We start from the raw sequence: 22,295 nt of genomic DNA on the forward strand, positions 1-22,295 counted from the left end.
TTAAGCCTTATTCACCCATGTCTTTTAAATTACTTGTTTTGTTTGCTAAAGTTGAAATTCCATTGAAGTTGATGCTGTCTGAGCTTTGAGAAGCAGGTCTCATTCAAGAAGCAGATCTGGCTGATGTCTTTGAGGAAAATCATTTAAAATGCCCCAGGAGGGTTTAATTCGTCCGGGGTTTCTTGAATGTGTTTGCTTCCCTGATCCAGGTTTTAAACAGAAAGCTTTTTTTTTAGATTGTGTTTACTTGTAACATGGTGGCAGTACACTTTTTCGTGATGGGATTTTCAGTCACGTCACGAATAATTGGAAAAGTTGTAAGTAACAGTTCTGGCCCAACTTTGTTGAGCTGTACTAGCTGAAAGGATAGACAAGTACCCAAGTTTCATCTGATAATGTTTTTTTCATTTAATATTCAAAGAGCAGGTTTTAAAGACATTGTACTGAAGCAAGTTCAGGTCACCACATGAGGGGTTTTTTAACTGAGCTCAGTGAAACAACTTGAGCAACGCAGGTGGATCTTGTGCCTGTTGCTATTCAGTCATCTTTGTTTCATTCCTGGGCAACCACTGAGGTTGTGATTTGACTATACGTGAATTTAAATGGCTTCATAAATACACACAAAAATACTGTCATTGCTCCACTAATATTTCTTATGTGCTGTGGATTTCATTTTCAGTGTTGTTAAGTATTAGACTAGTACATTATGTGGTAAAACTGTCATTGAGAACTTAGTTTCTCCATTTCTACTTGAACATGTTGGAAAGCGTTTTGCATTTATTACCAGATGCTGCGTCCATTATTTAAAGTGACAGCTATAATTTCTGTATTAAAATTAGCCTATGTGCATGCCAGCCACTGTGTGGTTCAGTACAAATAATGCTCTTTGAGTAGTTCTCTCAGTCTAGGCTGGGGTCCCTGTAGAAAAGATGTCCTTTCAAAAGCAAGTCTTCTCTTCTCCTCTTTTAGGTCTACTGAGACAACGAAGCTCGAGTTTAAGGTTCCAGTTAATCATCTAATTTGTCAAAACACATAATCAGCCAGAGGCCCCTGCCTTTGACTTTATCTAGTCTTCTTTTATAGACAGAGTGATAGAAGAAACAATTATGTCATTAGCATGGAACTGATTTTATTGCTGTAAGGCTGCATTAATATGAATTCACGTGTCGGGTTACTGAAGGCTACTTCAAAGTGATTTTCAGCATGCTGGTTTTTTTCTTTCTGGCATAGTGAGACGTGGTTTAGAGAACATTATTTTGTTTAAGGCATACTGAAGCATGTTCGCTAGCCTGGGGGAGGACTGAGGGAAGCCCAGCAGTTTATAACTTTTTCCAAGGAAATTTGTTACTAGCTTTCCTCCTTTTTCTCCTCTTCACAAAACTAGTAGGTTACTGAAGTTCACAGAGATTTATAGAAGAGTCTGTATTACCTTCTCTCTCCAAATCTTTGCAGTCAATAAAGAGGATCGCATTCCTGACTGAAAGCTAAGTGGCAATTATTGCCTATCGGTACATCCAAAATATATTTTACGTAGGCATTTGAGAAATGCTCTCAGAAAATAATGATTTCATTTATTTTATCTGCCACTTGCTGGGAGTCCTGTCGGAAGGCCCCTCCAGGGTCTGTATGGACGCTAAGCCTGTGCCGTGAATGACGTGTTCGTGCCAGTGGCTGTTTGCAGGTGGCCTGACAACCAACTGTCGCGCATCGTTAAAAGACCTGTTGCTCTTAAAGTACAAATCATCCATTTTACATTTTTACCAAACCCGGATAATTTTACAAAATGTGATCTTGGCAGAGTTTATCTCAAATGTCCTTTAGCGATGAAACATGGCTTTTACTTTCAGAATTACGAAAAATGGATGGATATCTGAAATTATTTTCATAATTGGTTTAATTTTTTTCACTACTACAGTATAAATTCAAATGATTGAATAGATGCACTAATGCTTTTAATAATAGAGATCATGGATATACACGTAAAACCGAATAGCTGATTTCACAGCAATGCTGTAAACATGGCAAATATTGCATGTCTTTCAGCATATACACTCAATATTCATCAAGTATTAAATCGTACGCTGCAAACCATATTTCTATCATTTAAGTAGCGTTTTTTTCCTCATATTGGTTGTTGCTTCGAAGTGTATTAAAAAACCCCTATTTGTCTTGTATGCATTCAGTTAGCTTTTAACTTCACTCCCTTTGCTGCATTTTCTCGTTGGGCACCCACAGCCTCTTGTGTGTGGTTTCTATATGCTGTGTCACAGAATAGAAATTTAAAGTACAAATACGGGAGCTATGTGGTTTGCACATGGATGTTTTTCCTTGTATAGAGAGCATCTATATTTTTATATACATATCTGATAGAGTGGTTTGGCATATACTTTGACCCATTCCGATGATTTCCTGAGTACAAAGTGCTCCCGGTTACCGCTCTGTAATCCTAGTGCCCAGTACTCAGTCTAGAGGTGCGCAGGTAATAGCCATGGAAATCGGTGCTGCTGTTCTTCTGCTGTACCCAAAGGTGTATATGGCATCTCACTGTCCAGTTTATTTGATTTTCCCTGTAAAATGATGTGAGAAGAAATTCGCTCATCCCTCAGGTGAGTTGGTAGAGGAAAGGAAAGATGGGTTGCAGCACAAAATCACAGAATCACTAAGGTTGGAAAAGACCTGTAAGATCATCAGGTCCAACCATTACAAAAAAATGCTATTCCAGGGGCCTGATCCAAGTTCCAGCTGCCTCTGGGAGTAAAATAGAGACAGTCTTCAGTAGAAACATGTCCACCTGACTGAGCAGTATTTCTGGGTCTTAGTAGAATAGTATTCTTATTCTTGAGGGTGCAAAGTGAAATTACAAGAAACAACAAAAAAACAATTTAAGCAGTAAAGAAAAGGACTCTTTCTGAACAACTTTGATTCTCTTCTGTATTTTCTCTTTGAGTGGAAGGTCATTGCAGATTTCCTAGCAATTTGTACCAGAATACTTAAGTATTGAACAATTGCGTAAAGAAAAAAAGTCAAGAGAGAAGTCCAGTGAGTGAAACAGAATAAAATCACTTTGATTTGGTTCCTTGTCCACAAAAAAAAAAGGATGATTTTTTCAAGGTGTTTTAATGTTCAGTTTGAACAGGATGTGAGTGACAACTGGAAGGTTACAGAGTGTGCAATAAATGTAGCTCAGAGGAGAGAAGACATGGTAAGTGCAGCCTGTGAAGAAATACAGAAGTCCTCATGCTGTGGGCTTTCTGGATGGATAAAAACGCATCACACTGTGTAACAGCCCCCAAAAAAAAGAGATTACAAAGAATACCAGGAATGTGTTACGACGATCTGGGAACAAAGGAGTGGAAAACAGAGGTAAAAGGTCAATCAGTAATGAAGCAAAATCGGATATCTGATTGTAAGAGCAAAACTGAAAAGCTTTGTAGAAAACAGGGAGAAAAATTTTTCTGAAAGTCCTCACAAACAAACAATAGCTGGATGTATCACTCGGGCAGAGCAGAAGGAAAGCTAGTTATGAAGAAAGCAGTGGATCTAAAGAGTTTGGTTGAGCTTGGCGTCCAAAACAGTGTTGGGCATAGTGTCTGAAACAACGTATTTGGTTTTTGTGCCTTACACCCCACTTTTCTTCAGTTGTATATTTGGTCCTTTTTTTTTGAAGATGTGCACTTCTGCAGGTTTGGTTTTTTTCCATAGAAATACATCAGATGGCTTAGTGGTGTGTTTCTGGGATCTCGGGTTTACAGACCTAGTTGTCTATAGCCTTCATCACTTTTGCAAATTCAGTGAGTTTCAAAAGCTGATAATTTACTAACAGCATGTGGAATCAGCATTCTGCATGAATGTTAACCACAGAATTTAAGAACAATTAAGTTTAGGACTAAGCAAAGATCTTCCAATACTGGTAAAAGGTTTGCATGGTCACTATGAGAAGTAATGTCAGTCTGCTGCCATTTCTTGCTCTTAATTTATGTCTGAGTAATTTCAGTTATGAAGAAATATCTCCATGACTTCCAGCCTTATGTGAAACAGGGGTTCTGACTTCATTCTCTTAAGAGGACAACCATATAAATTTCAGCTAGCACCCTCTCAGACAGCCTCAGGGGATAAGACTGAAAAGTGCGAATTCTTTCGTGCTTTGATGCATTGGTTGGGAAAGTTACACTCCTGTTAAGCATGATGCATTTTATGTTAATAAACAAAGATCATTAACTGAAGACTGAAGTGCTGCCAATCCTGAATCTTTCATGAGCAATAAATTCTCATTAAAAATCCTTTAGGGAAATGCATATCCTTTCAAAAGAATTTCCACAGCCCATCATCTCCATGTGACAAATCTCCAGAGAAAAAATATATATGAGCAACCAGTGACTGGGGGATTTGTGAGCTCAACTTCCAACTCCTTTGCAAAAAGAAACTCTTGTTTGCTTGTTTGTTCCTTTGGTTTTCATTTTTCAAGGTCTCCTTAAGTCCAGGCTTAGTGGAAAAAAAGAATTAATTTTTGCTAGAAATGGCTGAAGGGTTTCAGGATTCACAGGTAGTTCTGTTTGAGTCACAATCCAGAGAATTCTTCATATATCAGGAGATGTCTTCTGGATTTCAAATATTTAATTTAAAAAAAAAACCCTAACACAAGTAAACAATGCAATGAAAATAGTATAAGTCTGTATGCTGTAAGGATCTAGTACTTCAAACCATACAGAATACCCCAACCAGAAACACAAGAACTGAGACTCCATCTAGTCTAGAGACAGGCTTGACCCAGCTTAGAAATGAACAGCGAAACACCAAGAGCTTACACATTCACAAGCTGAAAGACAGTGCTAGAAGCAATTAAACTGAGGAGAAACAGCTATGGTTTCCCTAATGACGATACAGTACACAACCTACAACAGTAGGCTGGTTTTAACTCTGGAGTAGAGTAGAAGTACTGAATGATGTGCTGAAGAAAGGCAAGATGTGAAAAGTACCCTTACACATAGTGGTTTCTTTCTAGTCCCTGCTCTATCTCTTCTTTCTTGAACGTGCATTAAAAAAAAATATGGTTCGATGGCTTTGTAGAGTATTTACATCACTGCTATTACTTTTAATTTCACCAAGTCACAGAAATCAAAATCTGACTCTTTTGCAAGTGGTATCTGCTTTAGCAGCATCTTCCTTGTGTTGGCGACTGATGTGTTGCCAGGGCTGTGTCAGCTCTGCTGACCAGCCAAGTGTCACCCGCTTCGGTGCTTCCAGCAATGAGAGCCGGTGTGTTTGGGGATCAGGACCAGAAAAGCATCTTGTGGGCATGTGAAATGAAGAGTGGCAGTTGTGGGTGTTGAAAGTAAAAGGTGGTGGCTTAAACTGTTGTCTTTCTCCCATGGGCCAAACCATCAGGTAGCAATGACCCTGTGCCTCTTTGGTTAATCTGCCTTGAACCCAGCTGCACTGTAAAGCTAAACTGGGAGGTGGTAGGGTAAAATTTGCTTGGAGAAGGTCATAAGAATGATACAGTGGTTCTGAGGATGCTGTCAAAAGAAGACAAACACTACTATTTTGTTTTAATTAGCAAAGTGCTAACTGTAAGTCTTGTACTGTGAAAGAGTCCTCAGAAAGAAATTTGGTACAGTTTTAGAGCGTTTTAGGGCTTTTGTTAAACAAATGCTTTCAGAGGGTAGGAAGGCTCTGCAGAGGGATCTGGACGGGCTGGATCGATGGGCTGAGGCCAATTGTATGAGGTTCAACAAGGCCAAGTGCCGGGTCCTGCACTTGGGTCACAACAACCCCATGCAACGCTACAGGCTTGGGGACGAGTGGCTGGAAAGCTGTCCTGCAGAAAAGGACCTGGGGGTGTTGATCGACAGCCGGCTGAATGTGAGCCAGCAGTGTGCCCAGGTGGCCAAGAAGGCCAACGGCATCCTGGCCTGTATCAGAAACAGTGTGGCAGCAGGAGCAGGGAGGTGATCGTGCCCCTGTACTCGGCACTGGTGAGGCCGCACCTCGAATGCTGTGTTCAGTTTTGGGCCCCTCACTACAAGAAGGACATTGAGGTGCTGGAGCGTGTCCAGAGAAGGGCGATGAAGCTGGTGAGGGGTCTGGAACACAAGTCTTGTGAGGAGTGGCTGAGGGAACTGGGGTTGTTCAGTCTGGAGAAGAGGAGGCTGAGGGGAGACCTTATCGCTCTCTACAACTACCTGAAAGGGGGTTGCAGAGAGGTGGGTGTTGGTCTCTTCTCCCAAGTGATTAGCGACAGGACAAGAGGAAATGGCCTCAAGTTGCGCCAGGGGAGGTTCAGGCTAGATATTAGGAAACATTTCTTCACGGAAAGGGTTGTCAGGCATTGGAACAGGCTGCCCAGGGAGGTGGTGGAGCACCATCCCTGGAGGTATTTAAAGGATGTGTGGATGATGCGCTTAGGGACATGGTTTAGTGGTGGACTTAGCAGGGTTAGGTGTACGGTTGGACTTGATCTTAAAGGTCTTTTCCAACCTAAACAATCTTATGATTCTATGATTTGTATAAGATATTTTAAAATAGCACCTGAAAAGAAGAACATGCAGTCATTCTTCTAGTAAAGGATGGGGATCTGTGTGCAGTAGCTGCTATATTATAATTTAAAGTTTCTTTTGCTGAATTAATATTCCAAACTGACTTCTGTTAGTCCTTTGCTTCTTTCTTTCCTGTTTGAACACTGAGGTTTTCCATGATGATAAGTCTTCAAGAACTTGGCAGCTTGCCTAATCATACAAATTCCCACTGTATGCTTTTTTGATTGCAACTTACTGGCAGAAATAATATAGCATTAAATACAAATATTACTGTTAATGTAACATTAAAATTGATAAATCAGTCACTTACGTCAAGAAATTCCAAGCTACAACAGTGTGAATTCATCAAATTGCTTTTGCTAGGTATTTTATGGTGTGGATTGCAGAACAGAGACAATAAGGTTTATGGTTAATGTGCCACTTTTAATAATAACAAATTTTGTGGGACAGATCCTATGCTCGTTTATTTGTAGTAGTGCGTTTTAGTAGTTTATGGGATATATTGAATCAAAAGGTTTAAACAGGGAGCAGATCTGCGCAGAATTTAGCCCCACTAAAACCTTAACTATGCTTTTAGATAAAGGCAACGTTTACATAATGCATGGACTATTTAATTTATAACGTGAAAGCCTGTACTTTAGATGTATTTCAGAGTACAGTACTGTTGTGCTGTTTACCTGGTGTTTCTTGGCACTTAAGTGTTTGATGTTTCATGCTTGATCTTGCATTAGTTTATAGCTAGGTGTAACTCCCTTGCCTGCTGCAGTGGACTGTTTTGTATTTGGGGCAATTTTTAAAAGAAATCTTTACGTATCTCTTACTACTGTCCACAAACTTTAGAAATTACTAGGAAAATGTTAATTTTTTTCCTCCATTTTTGTGTTTCATAAAAAAATTCAGCTTTTTTTTTCCCCACCCCTTTTCTTCTTCCACCTGGAATCTCAGCCCAAAAGAAAGGCTTCAGAGGAATATATCTGAAAAAAAAAAAATGCAACTGAATGCATTATCTTGTGAATAATGGCCACAAGCAAGATGTTCCAGGAGATTTGTAAAATGATTGCTTGGTATAATTCATAATTATCCTGATGATTTGGCATTATGTCATACGGACATTAATCTTTTATCCCACAACTAAATGTGTGCGTCATGGGGAAGGAATCACTTCTTTTGCCTGTTTTTTTTCTTAATCAAGAAACTGCATTGATTGTGATGGTTGGTACCGTCTCCATGTTTTATCAAGGAACTGAAAGGGGGTGGTGGTGGTTCTATTTATTGTCATTGTGATTATTTAGCAGTTACTAATTAATGTTATTTAAAGGTCTCTATTTAAAAAGTTTTTGCTCTTCACGTGCTGGCTTTTCCACATTACTAAGGTTAAAAACCATCTCAAAGCCCAAGAGGAAAAAAACCCAACATTTTAAACTTTGGGTCTAGACCTCCCTAACTATGTCTGATACTGTTGGCCCAAATATATACAGAATTTGAGAGGTGGGCTGTGTTGTGGAGTCAGCACTAATATTGGAAGAAGACACCCCAACATTAAAAAAAAAAGATATATTTGGAATGTTGTCTGAAATATTAGTGAATCATTAGAATGTACAGTCTCTCACCCATAATTTCAGTGTTGAAAACAATAAATGTCAATGAAGTAATAAAGATTGCCAGTGTGAGAGAAGATGCTTCTGTTGAAAATGCATCGCTGTCCATCCCCGTGCACATGCTTAGGACAAGAGAATTACCGTGCTCAAGTGCCCAGCCAACCTCAGTGGCTGTGCTGGTGCTGAGAGAGTAATTTGTCGTGAAGACAATCCCGTCGTAATCTGCCGTGGACTCCTGATAACCTTTCCTTTTCTGATTTCTCTGCCGTGGCTCTGCCCCTCTCTCCTAGCCAAAGGCAACCTTTTTGCCTTTGTGATGAAGGCTCTGCCCCCGGTATGTCTCTCTCTCTCTTACGGCACTTTTTGCCTCCTCCTTCTTTCTGCCCAGGGACGGGACTCAGCCCTGGGTTACCCTGTGATCTTCTTCCATGGTGTTTCTTTTGTACGTGGTGCCTTGTTTGGATGCTTCTGGAAAGTAATTAGATGATCATCTTTGGACTTCTAATTCAGATATCATATACATTAAAATCCACTGGGTATTGGTGAGGAGCCCCTGGGGATTGCTGATACATATTTTAGATTATAGTTCTAATTCCTGGGTGGGTTATTTTCCCTACTATTAGTGTCACCCAAAGAAAATACAGTTTACATAAGTTAATACCTGGTTTGCTTGTCTGGATTTGGGAGTATCATGTCTTGTAGAAGAAAAGTTTAATGTAAATGATGTTTTCCGTATGCTTATCTTTCATTCAGAAATGAATACAGATAAATTAGCAATAAGTAGGAGCCTGTGCCTTGCTGGTGGCTCATACTATCTATTCTGCTTCTGCTTGACAGCGTTAGTACTTCCCTTATAGTAAGGCCTGTCTTTGCAATTATTGTGAAAATAATTAAATAAAGCTCGTACTTTGCTCAGCTTTAAATTTGCAATGAATATTTCTTTGCAAGATGGCTCTTTTATTGCCAGATGTAGTTAAACCGTTGCAACTCTAAAAGACCAGTTTCCAAATGCGCATGATGCTGACGTTTATAAAGCACCAAATGCTGTTGTACGTGATCTTCAGTAGGAAGGAAGGTTGCGGCATCGCTAACCGCTGCGACCGCAATAGGAGCTGAAAGAGGTGCATTAGTTCACTGCAGCTGTTCCACCCTCGGCTGTTCCCTTGTCAGATCTCATAGGCTCGACGGGGTCAAGCCTGGTCAGCGATCGGATGGGAAACCTCCCTGGAAAACCAGGAGCCAGGCTTGTGGCTCTCTGCACAAACTAGTGCCCTGCCCCTAGGTGTTGGCACCGTGCTGGAACATGAGTTTAATGGATTTTAGTGGTGTTTTTTCTGGTTTGTTTGAAAAATAATGCCATGGCGACATGCGATGATTCGGGGGGGTGGGAAGTTATAGAGAAATAATTTTGGTAGATGATAAATAAGGAATGGTTCCATTCACGGTTGTTAGGGACACCTTGCAAGTTCAGATTCTGTGTCTGTGTCTGTCATTTTTCTGACTGGTTTTTCCCTGCGTGAGAGAGTATTTATTCACTTTTTGAATCTCGCAGCAATAGCATAGAGTGGGAAACTCGGTTTGAACTTCTCCGCTCCAAAATAGCGTGCAGAAGGGGCAGAATGACTCTCTGGCCTATACCTTGGCCATTCTGATTCGACACAATCACCAAAAATAAAACAAATGTTAAAAGAGTATTTTCAAAGCTTGACTTTTTCAGTGGGTCAAGTGGTGATTTTCTGGCTTTACAAATACCGTAAGTTATAAAATGAAAGGAAAAGCTGGGCTTTGTTTTATGGTGCAGAACCAACCACTTCTAAGTGAAATCACTTCAGAGTGAAAGTTTCAAGGAAGGATGAAATATGAAGAAAAGACTTTCCTGTTCATGAAACAAAAGGTGACTAGAGAAACAAATTAGTAACTTGGGAGCTGTCATACCTATTATGTTTTGTCCACATTCATTCCCTATGTAGGAGAGTGATAATTTACTTGGGAAAACAGAAATAGGAGAAGTTTGAAAACTGCGTGTGTCAATGTTGAAAACGCAAGACCTGTCAATGCACGCTGGCAGGTTGTGGGGCTGCTGTGTGTGATCAAGACAGGAAAGGACAACGTCAGGGTTTGATAGAGCCCTTGTCTTCCCAGTGGATCATGGGATTAAGGTTCACTGAAACATTAACTTAAGTTTCAGATGGTGTTACTAAGACATTTTCCATTCTTTTTGAGTTTTGACTGTGTTCTTCATTAAAATTATAAAATTATTTTTCTGCATTAAAAGCGTAAAATCATTATTTACCACTGAAAGTATGTCCTGATTCTGTATGGCTGAGCTCTTGGCAAATGGATATAATTCAGCACATTTTAAGGGAATCTTTATTTCATACCCTTATCCAGAAGCTGTTTTAAGTAATACCTTTCTGTGTTAGATGGAGAAGCAAAGCCCTGTATCTAAGAGCTTCTGAATATGAGGTTTCAAAATAAAAAGTAAAATCTTATTTTGAAATTTGGGAAGCTGAAGTTCACTGCTAGAGTTTTTTGTTGTGTTGTATCAACGTAAAACAGCAATATAAAGAAGAACTAAGAAAAAGGGTCTTGCAGTCATCCAATGTAGCTTTTATTGTGTTGTTTGATCTGAGGATATCTGTGACCAGATCAGGAACAGTATCGGCATTTGTTCAAAATTAAGTGATAGGTGGGGGCTTGTGATTGCATCGACTTACCTGCCTTTATCCCCGGGGACTGGGGGACGTTCAAGTAGCACAGTCGTGTAGTGAAGCCCTGAGCTGTGTCTGTTAGCTGTTGCTGTCAGGTGATACGGGTTTTTTTGTCTGGTAGTTGAATGAGTCGAACTGATGGGAAGGGAGAGTGAGGGAGAAATCTTAGTTTAAGGAGAGTTTAGAATTTGCAGAATTATTTAGCACATTTCTGTTTTTATTGGACTAAATGGGCTTTCCTCAAACTGTTGTTTTTTAGAACAAGCTACTGCAATATCTACTAGTGATACTGAGACTTGAAATGTGTCTTTCTTCCATCCACACAGTGACTACTTGTGTGCTTGGTTCCATCTGGAGAGGATATAATTGAATCCTTGTTTGGCTCCTTTAATTATCTCTTCGCAAAGTCCTTGGCTGGGAATTTTGCCACTTACAATGCAAATATTCAAACTTAAGAGCATAAACTGCGCTTTCAAAGAGCATTTTTGTAAACCTTTTATCATTTAGTGGTTTTTCAAAAGCGAACATGAGAACTTCTCAATGAACATGTTTTAATTTTTTAAATCCTCAGAGAAGATTCTGTTTTCTTGCAGGTTGGCTGTAGTTGCTAATTAACTTTGTTAATGAATCATGCTGTAGGGATGAAACATGCTTGATTAAAAATAAATAAAGCTGTATAGCAACAAAATAATGCTACTGATTTTTCCTATTTAAAAGCAAAGATAAAAAAAACAAGATTAACTTTGAAGCTGCATGTCAAATGTTCTTTGGATTTGAAACATCTGAAAGGCTAAAGCAGCTAAAAGCTTATTATTTTGGCAGCTCAGTCATAGTAAAATGCTTATCCAATTGTAACACCATGTTAAAAAATGGGGGCTGAGAATAGTCACTGAAGGTGCTGTCTTAATCAAAACTGCCTGAGATGGTGGGTAGTAACCAGTGGGTTTATTTGGTTGTGCTTAGACATGAAGCTCCTTATTCTCTCTTGTCATGTATCTTATATGAAAACTTCCAACACTGCAAATTGGTGTTAAATGCTGTTGGCTCGTAACAGGATTCTGACCACATTTCTCACCCATTATATCAGCGTACGTTCGAACAGAGGTGGTGGGAAGTGGCTCACTGCGGGCGATGGGCCAAGTGCATCACAGATGAAGCTCCCTGGAGTGATCTCGGGGGTGACTGTGGTCCGGAGGCACACTGAGCCTCTGCCGTGCATCCTGCCTAGATGAAGGTAACCATCTGCGTAGGTCTGTCTGCGAGTCCACAGCTCCTTCACCTGGGGAGTGCAGGCGGGAGGGAGAAAATGCTCTGGGACCTATTTGAAGTGCGAGCACAGAGTTTGCTTGCCTCAAAGTTGACTTATTTTTAGAGACTGTTGGAGCAGATGGCTCTTCTGTATCCACTATTGCAGATTTTTTTTCTCCTACATAGTAGTCAGGTTTCTTTTTCATTTTCTGCTATTGAAAAGTGGTTCTGTTCCTAACAGCAGCAATGTTATAAATACAGTATGAGAATGCCAGTCTTTGCTCTGCTTCGCTGGGAAAATTGCTAAGTAAGCCCTTTCGGAACCTCAGCCAGGATCCTCACCAAGAGAGGGAAGACCTGGCGTCGGGAGGAGGAGCCCTCTTTGCGATGGAGCTCGAATGGAATCTACTCTGATAAAATTCCAGGGTTCCAGAAGTGTGGATCTGATTCCATGTTGGAGGTAACATGGAGAGAGGAAAGTAGGAGTATTCCTCATGTAGGAGGAATAACTAACTAAATGTCTCCAGACCACTGGCAGGAAGTGTATGGAGGAGTGGTTTGTGGGGTTTTTTGTTTGTTTATTTTTTCCCCCTCCATCTTTTCCCATAAAATGTCTTTAGGCATTTGTTTTGCAATTAAAAAGTCAAAACCTCCTCAAAGGGTATGCTCACTTTTCCCACTAAAACATATTAGGGCGCTGAAGCAGTGCAAAAATGCAACGGGCTATTTCCAGCAGATAAACTAAATCCTTAAAATTGGATTAACCAATTTTGTAATTTGCCTGTGATAGTATCGGAGCAAGGAAGAGGGAGGGCAGTATGTGTCTTTTAGAAGCTGTTTTTAGGATACTTGCGTTAAGGCCGTCAATGCTGTACTAATGCCACTTTTCAGTTGTCAGTAATATTTCAGATGTGCAAAAGAGGATCTTGATACCATGCTCGAGTAACACAAACGCAACTTCCACTGGGCTGTAGCAGTACCTTTAGGTTTTGGCAATATTCAGTGGTTTCATCGTCATATACATTTACAAATCACAGTATTAGCAATGCCTGGTATTAATCTGATAACGGTGCTTGCAGGGTGCCACCAGCCGGCTGCGTGGGGCGTGCTGTGGGGGCGCAGCAAGGACGTGGGGCAGGTGACTGTTAGGGACACTTAACTTAAATACGATGTCTTCTGCTGAAACGAAGAAGGAGGACTGGTTTGGTGAGCCAAGCGTATGTTGAGCTATGGCTGAGTGACCTGAGTGCTGTCATTCCCACAGTAATTAGGAAGGTACGTGCAGATCTTCTTTCCTTGGCAGAAAGAGTTCCTGAGAAATGGCTTGCAGAAGTGGTTTAAAGGCTACTTTTATTGCAAGACCAGGAATAAAATATTGTAGAGCATTTAGCTTTTCATGCTGGATGAGAATGACCTGGTTGATGACAGGAGCGGCTACAGAGCCTGGGGAGATCATCGTCCGCCGGGTCCTCCCCCAGCCCCGGCTGGGAACCTTTGCAGGTTTTTGGGGGACGGGAGTTTCCAGCCCCTGCTCTTCTCTGCCGCGGCAGAGCTGGGAGATGCGTCTCTGCGTTTTCAAGACTGTATATACTTCACTGCAGTGCACAGCAGGAAGGTTTTCTTTCCTGAACTCGGAACGTCTCGGGAAAGCTGGGCAGCGTGGCTGGAGACCTTCGCAGGCGGCGTGAGGCCGGTCCTGCTGGCCCTCCAACAGGGAAGCTGGGCGAGGGCAGACGCTGCCTGCCCGCTGCCAGGTCTCAGCAGGCCCGAGCCATTGGCACGCTTGCATTTACATTATACTAAGTAGTCACTGGGGCAGAGATTTTAAATATCCCAGGTAAGTGCCAGGATGCCGCACTGGGATGGTTCAGGTCTTTCTTTCCAATTAGACCAAGTAGAATTTCTGGGCAAAACATGAGTGGATGGAAAATCTCAAACTTGATAGTGGATATATTCCAATTTAAAAATCCTTTTGCTGCAAGTTTTCAAAGCCAATCATCTTTTGTAAATAATTTATTCATCTGCAAATTTATGTTTCGTTGTGTACTAATAAATTCTTCATGCATTGATAAATTCCTCTGATGTTTCTGCAGGGTGCTTTTCTTTCAAAAATAGATCTTCTTCTTTAAAAATAGCCTACTTGAAAAAGTGTCTTTGCTTTTCTTAAATCCTTTCTAAATTATGGTAGGTTGCTTAAGTCCCACTTGTTCTGTAAAGTATTTTCTGCTTTGCTGAGCTTCCAGGGCAAATTCCTCTCTTCCCGTACCCCTCCTGCAGCGGTCGATTCCTGCACCGCCTTCCACTGTCTAGGTTTTGCAGTTCACATATTTAGTACGTGCTATGTTTTCCCAGTCTGTACACTGAAAATCTCCATTTCTGTGTATACTAAAACCCTACTCTCATTCCTTTCTTACAACTTTTCAGGTGAAAGTGTGTTGTGGTGTGGTCACCAAATCCTTAATTAAGCAAATTAATTGCTCCTTGAGTCAAGTCAAACATTTGGGTAAGAATCTTGTATGAAGAAAGGCTAATAAAAAATATAATCTAATAATTCAGTAGTTACAAAATGCAGCACAGTATGTTTAGAAACAGAAAAGATTTTTTAAATTTCATTTTTATTCATACATTTATGGATAATCTAACAGCCTTCCAACTTGTGTTAATATAGTGCAGAATACAACTGATGTGCAAGTCTGTAGGAAAATAATTAACACAATCTGATTTGCACAGTCTGTTTCCATATCGCCAGCGTGATGAGCTACTTTGTTGTTTGAACGGAGCAAATGATGTTTGGATTCAGTTGATTTATTGGCAGTTCTGTCAAACTGCCACAAGATGAAACAATAACGGAGCTGCTAAATATTGCAGAGAAACATGGCGAGGAGAGCAGGGTCTGCCGGGAGGGTTACCCGAGCGATGTGCAGGAATGCCACCCCGATGGGGAAGCGGTGCGTTCTCTCCGCCAGTGAAAAATGAACTGCTATTCACACGCTTTTCTTTCCGTAGGGAGAAGCTATCTGTGGCTCGGCTGCAGCGAGAAGTTGCACAAAGTAAGAGTGAAGGAGCAATGGTAAGCTGCGGCAACTCACTGCTTTGCAATTCTTGTCTTACTACTTCAGGCCTTGGGTACGTTTTGTCTTGCTGAAGACGGTCACTGGAGCATTAAGACTGTTTTGGACATAATGATGGGTTGCCAACCATGTATTCATAAATCTGAGGAAACTCAAAGCTCTATCTTGACTTTCTTGGAAGAGCTGTGGCAGAGAAAAGCTGTTTCCTTCTCCCTGCTGATGGTGCTTACTGGAATTGGAAGGAAGGCAAGCACAGAAAGGCAATTTCAGCATGGAAGCTTAAAAAACCCTCAATCTGATAATTCTGTAAATCATGTAATGCTCCTTATATCTTCATTTTTCGTGTAGCAATTTATAAGATTAGGCTTGTGAGCAAAAGTTGAAATGGCAGGTTTTTGATTAACTGCAAATCTCAATTTATAGAGTGCCTTGTCTCTTCAAAACAATTTTCTTTAGGAGCCAACATGCGCTGAGTGTGCTTAATTACTTAATATCTAAGGAACTCTTCCCATCTGTTAAGGAGTTTGTTTGTCCCTGTCTTCAGATAAAATATCTTAGGCTTCCATGGGATAAAGCAGACCCATTCAAAAACCTTAAAATCCAAACCAGTCCCCCTGAACATACTCATGAAACTGCTAGTGATTTGAGAGAGTTGCATAGTTGGCTGTGAGAGAATTTGGACCAACGTTTGTTTAATTTAGTGGCGAGAACCTGTAGAGGGTCTCTGGGGAGCGGATTCCGTTAGCTGTGTGATGCAGGATCCTTAAAATCCCACCTGCCTGTGGTAAGTGCATTTTATAAATCATTATTAGTGATTAATACAACGAAATGAGATTTGGAGGGACGTAAGTGGCGGGTAAGAAAAACCTGCCATGAATCTATTGCTGTCCCATGGCCACACACAGCTCCAGAAGAGCTGGTGGTGCCTGTGGGGGGCTGTGCTGGGACAGAGGCTTTTGGGGGGTCTGAATGCCTGGCAGTGAAGGGAAAGCAGACGAGTGGGTTTTGCTCAGGCAGATATTGCTGATTTGCCCCGCGCCCCTGCTGCGTGCCCAGCTCGGCCATGGGAGCCGCTGCCCTCTCCCATCCCGACTCTGCATCCCATGCGCCTGCCCTTGGTCTGCAGCATGGCTGGCTTGGCCACCAGAAGACTCTGAGATGGGGTTTAAGCGGTCGGGAAGACAGGCCACTGGGTCATGTGTATGTGCTGGGGCAGAAGTCCTGGAGGAACTGAGAAACAAACTTCATCAGGTTAAGCGGTAATCCAAGAGTCAGTGACTAAGATAAAACTCCTGCTGCCTCCAGGAGGAATTTTGCCTGAGGAAGAATGGCAAAGATCAGGCATTGGATTTGCAATTGCATTTTAGTTTTCAGTGTAAACAATCTTCAAAATCTGGAGAGCTGTTTACTCTATTTGAAATGTTTCCTTTAATTTTTTTAAACTAGCTTTCCCTGGAAGGCATAGAAATAATATAATATATTGAGTGTAAAAGAGTGGAATAATTCAAGACTTTATGAAATGAGCAGCATTGATTAACCTTCTAGACCTGGTGATGCTTTTGGTATAGGCACCCACCTTGTGGCTTCATCTCACGAGGGTCAGACACTTCTTGTGCCTTTTACTATGGGGTGGTGGGATTAATCACATAGCCCTGCTAACCAGAGTGTAGTTTTGTATAATTTCTTGAGAGGCTGAGTTTTGTAACCCATTAGGAGCTGACAGGTAGCTCTCTGGGGGTGCGATCTTCCCCCAAGGTAAATACTAGGTAGTTTTTCTCCTCTTCCCCGAGGGGTAATTTCCACAATTATCCTGCAACTGCAGCCGAGGACGAGAGCACCCGTAGAGACAATTGCTTTGAAGCTGTTGATGTATGAAAACTTCTTTGTGTCTCTGAGCTCAGAACCGGTGATTTTAATGTGAAACACAGCAGTCATTAATTAACATTAATGAACTTGCTTGGCTGTGAGCAGTACAGGAGCAGTAAGGGTCCAGGAGATGGAGTATTTGAACACAGGGGAGGCCAGGGATGAAGTAACTTGTGTAGGCTGTGTTCTCGGGACGTGCAGCAAGGAGCCTGCAGCACATCCCAGTTTTGGGGCAAATACTTTAGAAAGATTCACGATGAAATTTTGGTGAGGGATTCTGAGCAAGCAAGCCTTTGGCAAACGGCGAGGCTTCCTCCAGAGAAGTGCTGGCAGCCAGCAGCGTGCCCGCAGGGTAGTGAATCCCATGTGCTACTCTTTTTGGTGTGATGGACGCCCCCCCGGAGACAGCACGGTGTCCTCTGGGGCTGGCTGCGAGGATGCTGGGCAGCGGTACCAGCCGGCTGCGGGGCGCCTGAGGCGTTTTGCTCTGCTGTCACCGGCTGCGACTCTGGATAAAAGGGATGGCACCCCCCGCAGCCCCTCTGCCAGTGACAGGCCACAGCTTTATTTAATCATTAATTAGCTAATCGCCTTTACTGTCTCCCCTTTTCTTTTTTTGTTTGTGGTGCTAGTTAGATTGGCATGAAGGTTTTCAGTGAACTAAACTCCTTCATTTGGGAAGAGCACAGGTGACAGCACGTGCCACCTTTAATGCCACCTCCAATGCCTCGCGCAGTCTGGTGGAGAGCATTTCTTATGCCAGGCGTGAAGCGGGGCAGAGAGCACCAGGAGCCGTGCTGCCACGCCGCTGCCCTGCGTCCTGGGAACTGTGCGAAGCATCACACAAGCCTTTTGCAGGATGGCACCTCGTTTAATACCCGCTAGCGTTTCTCGCTTCTTTTCAAAAAATAAATTTGATTTGGGTTTTGCAGTCACAGATAGGTCATGCGGATAAGAGGTGACCACGTTATGTTAACCCACACTAATTTTTAGGGTGAGCAGAGTCAGTGAGCAGGGAGTGCGTGCCCTCTCCCCCTGTGTGCTGCCCTGCCACCAGCATGCTGGAGGGACGCATGGTGCGGTGGGTTTGCCCCGTCCTTCCTGCTTCCCATTTGGCACCTTTTTGATCACAGTGGGAGAAAGCTGTGGATACTCTTCCCCATTGCCTTCCCAGCACAAATCAAGGGGAGAATATGCTAGGTAGGAGTTGCTTCTCTGCACAGGGATTGTCAGTTAGCATTTGCCGTAACCTGCAACCAGCTGTTGCCTTTTTGCATGTGGTCCTTGGAAGCAATGGGTGGGAAAGCAATGGGTGGGAAGCGATGGGTGCTTGGGTTCGCCCAGGGTCACAGAAACTGCTGCAGCGAGGTGGACGTGCACATGAACTCAATAATGACAAACAAATACAAAGCATGTGCCGTAGAAACTACTTATACTTGTGATATCTTTGCTCAAAAATGGGTTTGCACATCTGTATAAATAACATATGGTGAGTGATGATGAAATGCGTGTTATGAGGTGATGTCTTTCTGAGGAGGCTTCAGCTGAGGTTGAAGATCAGGCAGTACGGACTGTATGCGATACCAGTATGTCTGCCCCACAGAGCTCCCTGTAAGAAATGTGGTTTTTAATATGTCTCGGAGTTACATTTTTCATGACTGATTTATTATTGGAAGTAGATAATTATTGGAAGGTACTACAGAAGATTAAATGAAGATACTGCATTTCAAGATAAATGTTTATCACCAAAAATATCCGAATAGCCTGTAATATGTTTTTTCCATATGGTTATATGGAAAATCTGATACCTTGTGTATAGGACTGAGTGAGTATGTATTTATAAATTACTTGAATTAGGAGAACTGAGTAAATTCGGACTGTGAATACCTGACCGTTGCTCAGGTTTCTTTATCTTATGAACCACCATCAGTAAATATTGATTATTCATTATCAAAATGCCCGATTACTCTACTGCCAATCCATTTACTGAAAGTTTCAGCAGCACTGAGCCTAGATTGCCGGGTGGCTGTTCCTGTCACTTATGGCCTTTAATTTCTTAATGTGCATGTTCGCAATTTTCTTAGTCAAGTTTCTTCTGACTCATCAACATTATTTTACCTTTTTGTAAAGAAAAAGAAGATCACTTCATATGTCTACAGTTTTTACAGCATTTGATGGAGACTGTGCAGGTGTCTGTGGTGACAGAGATTCTGTTTTTAATATGAGCACCTTTCAAAATAGATCACAAGTTTATTTCAAAACATAGTAAAGACTGAATACTGCTTCAGTCATCAAAGTATCTTCTTTTTTTTTCTTTTTTTTTTAACTTTAAGTCCATGACTTTGGACCTTTAGGACACAGAACAAGACCAGGAAAAGTGTTCATTTTTGTGAAATTTTCTCAACAGTGAACAGTGCCAGGTTAGGAAAAATAGGAGAAAAATGCTGCCACGGTTACATTGCAGAGTTCTCATGGCAGCTTGAGTGCTGTGTTAGCAGAAACTAGATTCAAAACCTAAAATGAATGAAAAGTAGACACAATTACATCATGTTTTGATTCATTTAACAATTACCCAGAAAAATGTTAATTTTTTTATTTATTTGATACCTTTATTTACATATATGTTACACAGTTTCCTTAGTTTGTACTTTTGCATCCAAGTCCTTTAATTCTACTCTATTTTCCATTAGTTCAGTGGCCTGTAACCTACACAAAAGAAATTGTACCACTCTGGCAATTTAGCTGTGAAGGTTAAAGTGGGATGATACTGCCTTTTATATCTACATGAGTTTCACTTAGGGTGGGCCCTAGGTTCTGATTTACCATGTGTCCTGCTGCGTCTTTATGTGATGCAAAGTGATTATCATGGGCTCTTCCTGGTACCCGTCTATTCCACACCTGCACCCTTTTGTTAAAACCCCACCATGTTAAGTGAATGTGAGGTCCCCACTGAATAGGTTTCCACCCTCTGGTAATCCTTCTGCATTAGATTGATTTATGAATGTATCAGATTCTTTGTTAGCATGTAAACCACTAATTAATTTAAAGCTCTCTGTGGAAAAATTAAAGTCCTGGTTAAGACTTTCAACAGGCTCAGATGGTGCTAATAATGGAAAAACAAGTTATATTAATGAGTTTTGATGCGATCAGCACAATTCCTGCTTTACAAACAGTTTTTGCTATAAAACAGTAGAGACTGCAGGTTTTTAAATAAAGAGTGGAAGAAGTAAAAAGGAAAGGCAGAAAAAAAATCGCAGCATCAGTAAGATATCCCATTATTACTAGGAACTGAGTCACTTCTGCTTGTTACAACTTTCTTAAATGTAATGTGTTTAGGTATATGTAACAGCCTCTTACAAAACCACAGGAAGTGCAAACCGGTCTTTTTTCCCCATTGAAACCAAAGTTGTGATGTAATCAGCTTTGAAAAGATCTCTGCCTCTTCTCCTCATCACGCACTGCCGAACTGGAGCGTTCACATGGAGACAGATGTGTTGAAGTGCAGAAAAGGTCTTGATTGACATCATATTAAAATCAGTATAAAGTCTGACCATATTCTCTGATTTTCCAGACTCCAGGGTGTTTTGTATGTAATTTTAGTTGTCTGCTCTTTCGCAAAGAGATTTTTAATGTGGGGGCTAGTTTTTGGCGAGAAGAAAGAGGAGATCAGACTCCAGCTTGACAATGCTTTGTTGAGCTGAGTGAAATGAAGTTGAAAATAGAAACCCAAATCTCCATCTTTTTTTGTGGGAGGCTGGAAATGCACAGTAATAGCGGCAGACTATGATTGTAGGAAATTGTGTTTTTTCCGCACCTCTCCCGGGAGCTGCATTTACCTCTCCTGGCTCTCAGCACTGCCAGGGCACTCTGTCTCGGGCCACCATCCTGGCTCTGGGGTCAGCACCACAGCTGATCTTAATGCTGCCCCATTAATCAGCTAGCAGGGAGCCCTCTGAAAAGGAGAACAGTCAGCATGTTCAGAGGCCCAGCTCCTAACATCTGCACTACATACCTTGTTTTTATGGAGGAGGGGGAATCCTGAGGTTGCTCTTGAGCTGGGGTCTTACAGATGGCAGCACAATGTATTGCCAGTAGCGCGGAGGCGCTTTCTGTCATGGGCGTGATGAATCTCTGCAGTCGCCTCCAGCAGCTGAGAAGGCTGTTGTTGCAGAAGCACCCGGGTCATTCAAAAATAGATGATATTTAGTAATTAATGAAGTGTTAAAGATGAGATACAAAAGGCTAAATTGTCTTTCCCAACTTCTGGGTCCTTACGTCTATGAAACATCTATCTGTGCTTTAATTAGAAAGTAGCAGAGAGAGGCAATGTTGCCGTTTCAGAATGTCTTTTTGAATATTAAATATCCTAAACCGGAAAGAAGCAATCTGACCCTTGTGCTGTCTTCTCTGTGAAGCTGTGTATAAAAACACAAGAAAAAGGAGCTAGCTCCTGTTTCTTAGAAACTTCATCACACAGCCCTCATGGACACTCAGTGACATTAGTAGTAGTTAGCATCAATAATGATTATTGAAATTCTCTACAAGCCTAGTTTAATGCTCCTGGACCTCATTAATTATTCATACTTCATTAGGCTAAATGTCCTCATTCACAACTTTGCAGTTTTATCTTGAGTGGTTTTAAAATAAAAGATTTTTTTAGTTCTTGTGTCCTGAGTATTTTTTGTTGTTTGCTTTGAATTTGCAAATATGTAAGTATTTTCAGGTTTTGTATTTTAAGGCTTTTATCAATCTGAGGATTCCTTATGACTTAAAATTGCTGAGACCTTTCAGCAGTCATTTTCCAATTAAAAAAAATCAAGTCGGTTGCTCCCTCTTCCCCAAACAGAAGCACTGAGAGCGCGAGTGCCTCTGCTCAGAATCGTCTCCCTTTCAAAGCGCGTGTTACTCTTTCCTGCTTAATTAATTTCAGACTCCGGTTTATTCACCAAATTCCACATCAATTTGTTAAAATCAATTTACTTTCATTCCACTGCTGTTTGAAGAGTGACGGGAATTGCGGGAGCAGGTCCGGGAGGATGCCGGCCGCTCCCCTGGCTGGGGGCCTCCCTGGCTCTGCCTTTCCACCAGGAGAGGGAGCTGCAGCCGTTGGAAACAGCACCCACCTCCACAGCCCCGCGGAAAAACGAGCATGCGGCACGCTGGAAGTGCAGTCCTTTTCGGCTTCGCCGGGATTTAGGTTTTGTGGAGCTGGAAGGGATTAGCCGCAGTATTTTAAAATACACAGGGCTTCGAAGGGGCTCTTGG

General features: G+C 41.6%; 1 protein-coding gene across 1 annotated transcript in view; it reads left to right on the forward strand.

Moving 5' to 3' along the window:
* The window catches only part of NCKAP5 (NCK associated protein 5), a 382,667-nt gene that overhangs the window by 139,869 nt on the left and 220,503 nt on the right, over window positions 1-22,295 (forward strand). Inside the window, exon 3 of the mRNA XM_059820618.1 lies at window positions 15,104-15,163. Within this exon, the coding sequence (XP_059676601.1) occupies window positions 15,104-15,163 (60 nt within the window). The remainder of the gene's footprint in view (window positions 1-15,103; window positions 15,164-22,295) is intronic.

Source organism: Gavia stellata, chromosome 8 (assembly GCF_030936135.1).
Source record: "Gavia stellata isolate bGavSte3 chromosome 8, bGavSte3.hap2, whole genome shotgun sequence".
Taxonomy (NCBI): Eukaryota; Metazoa; Chordata; class Aves; order Gaviiformes; family Gaviidae; genus Gavia; species Gavia stellata.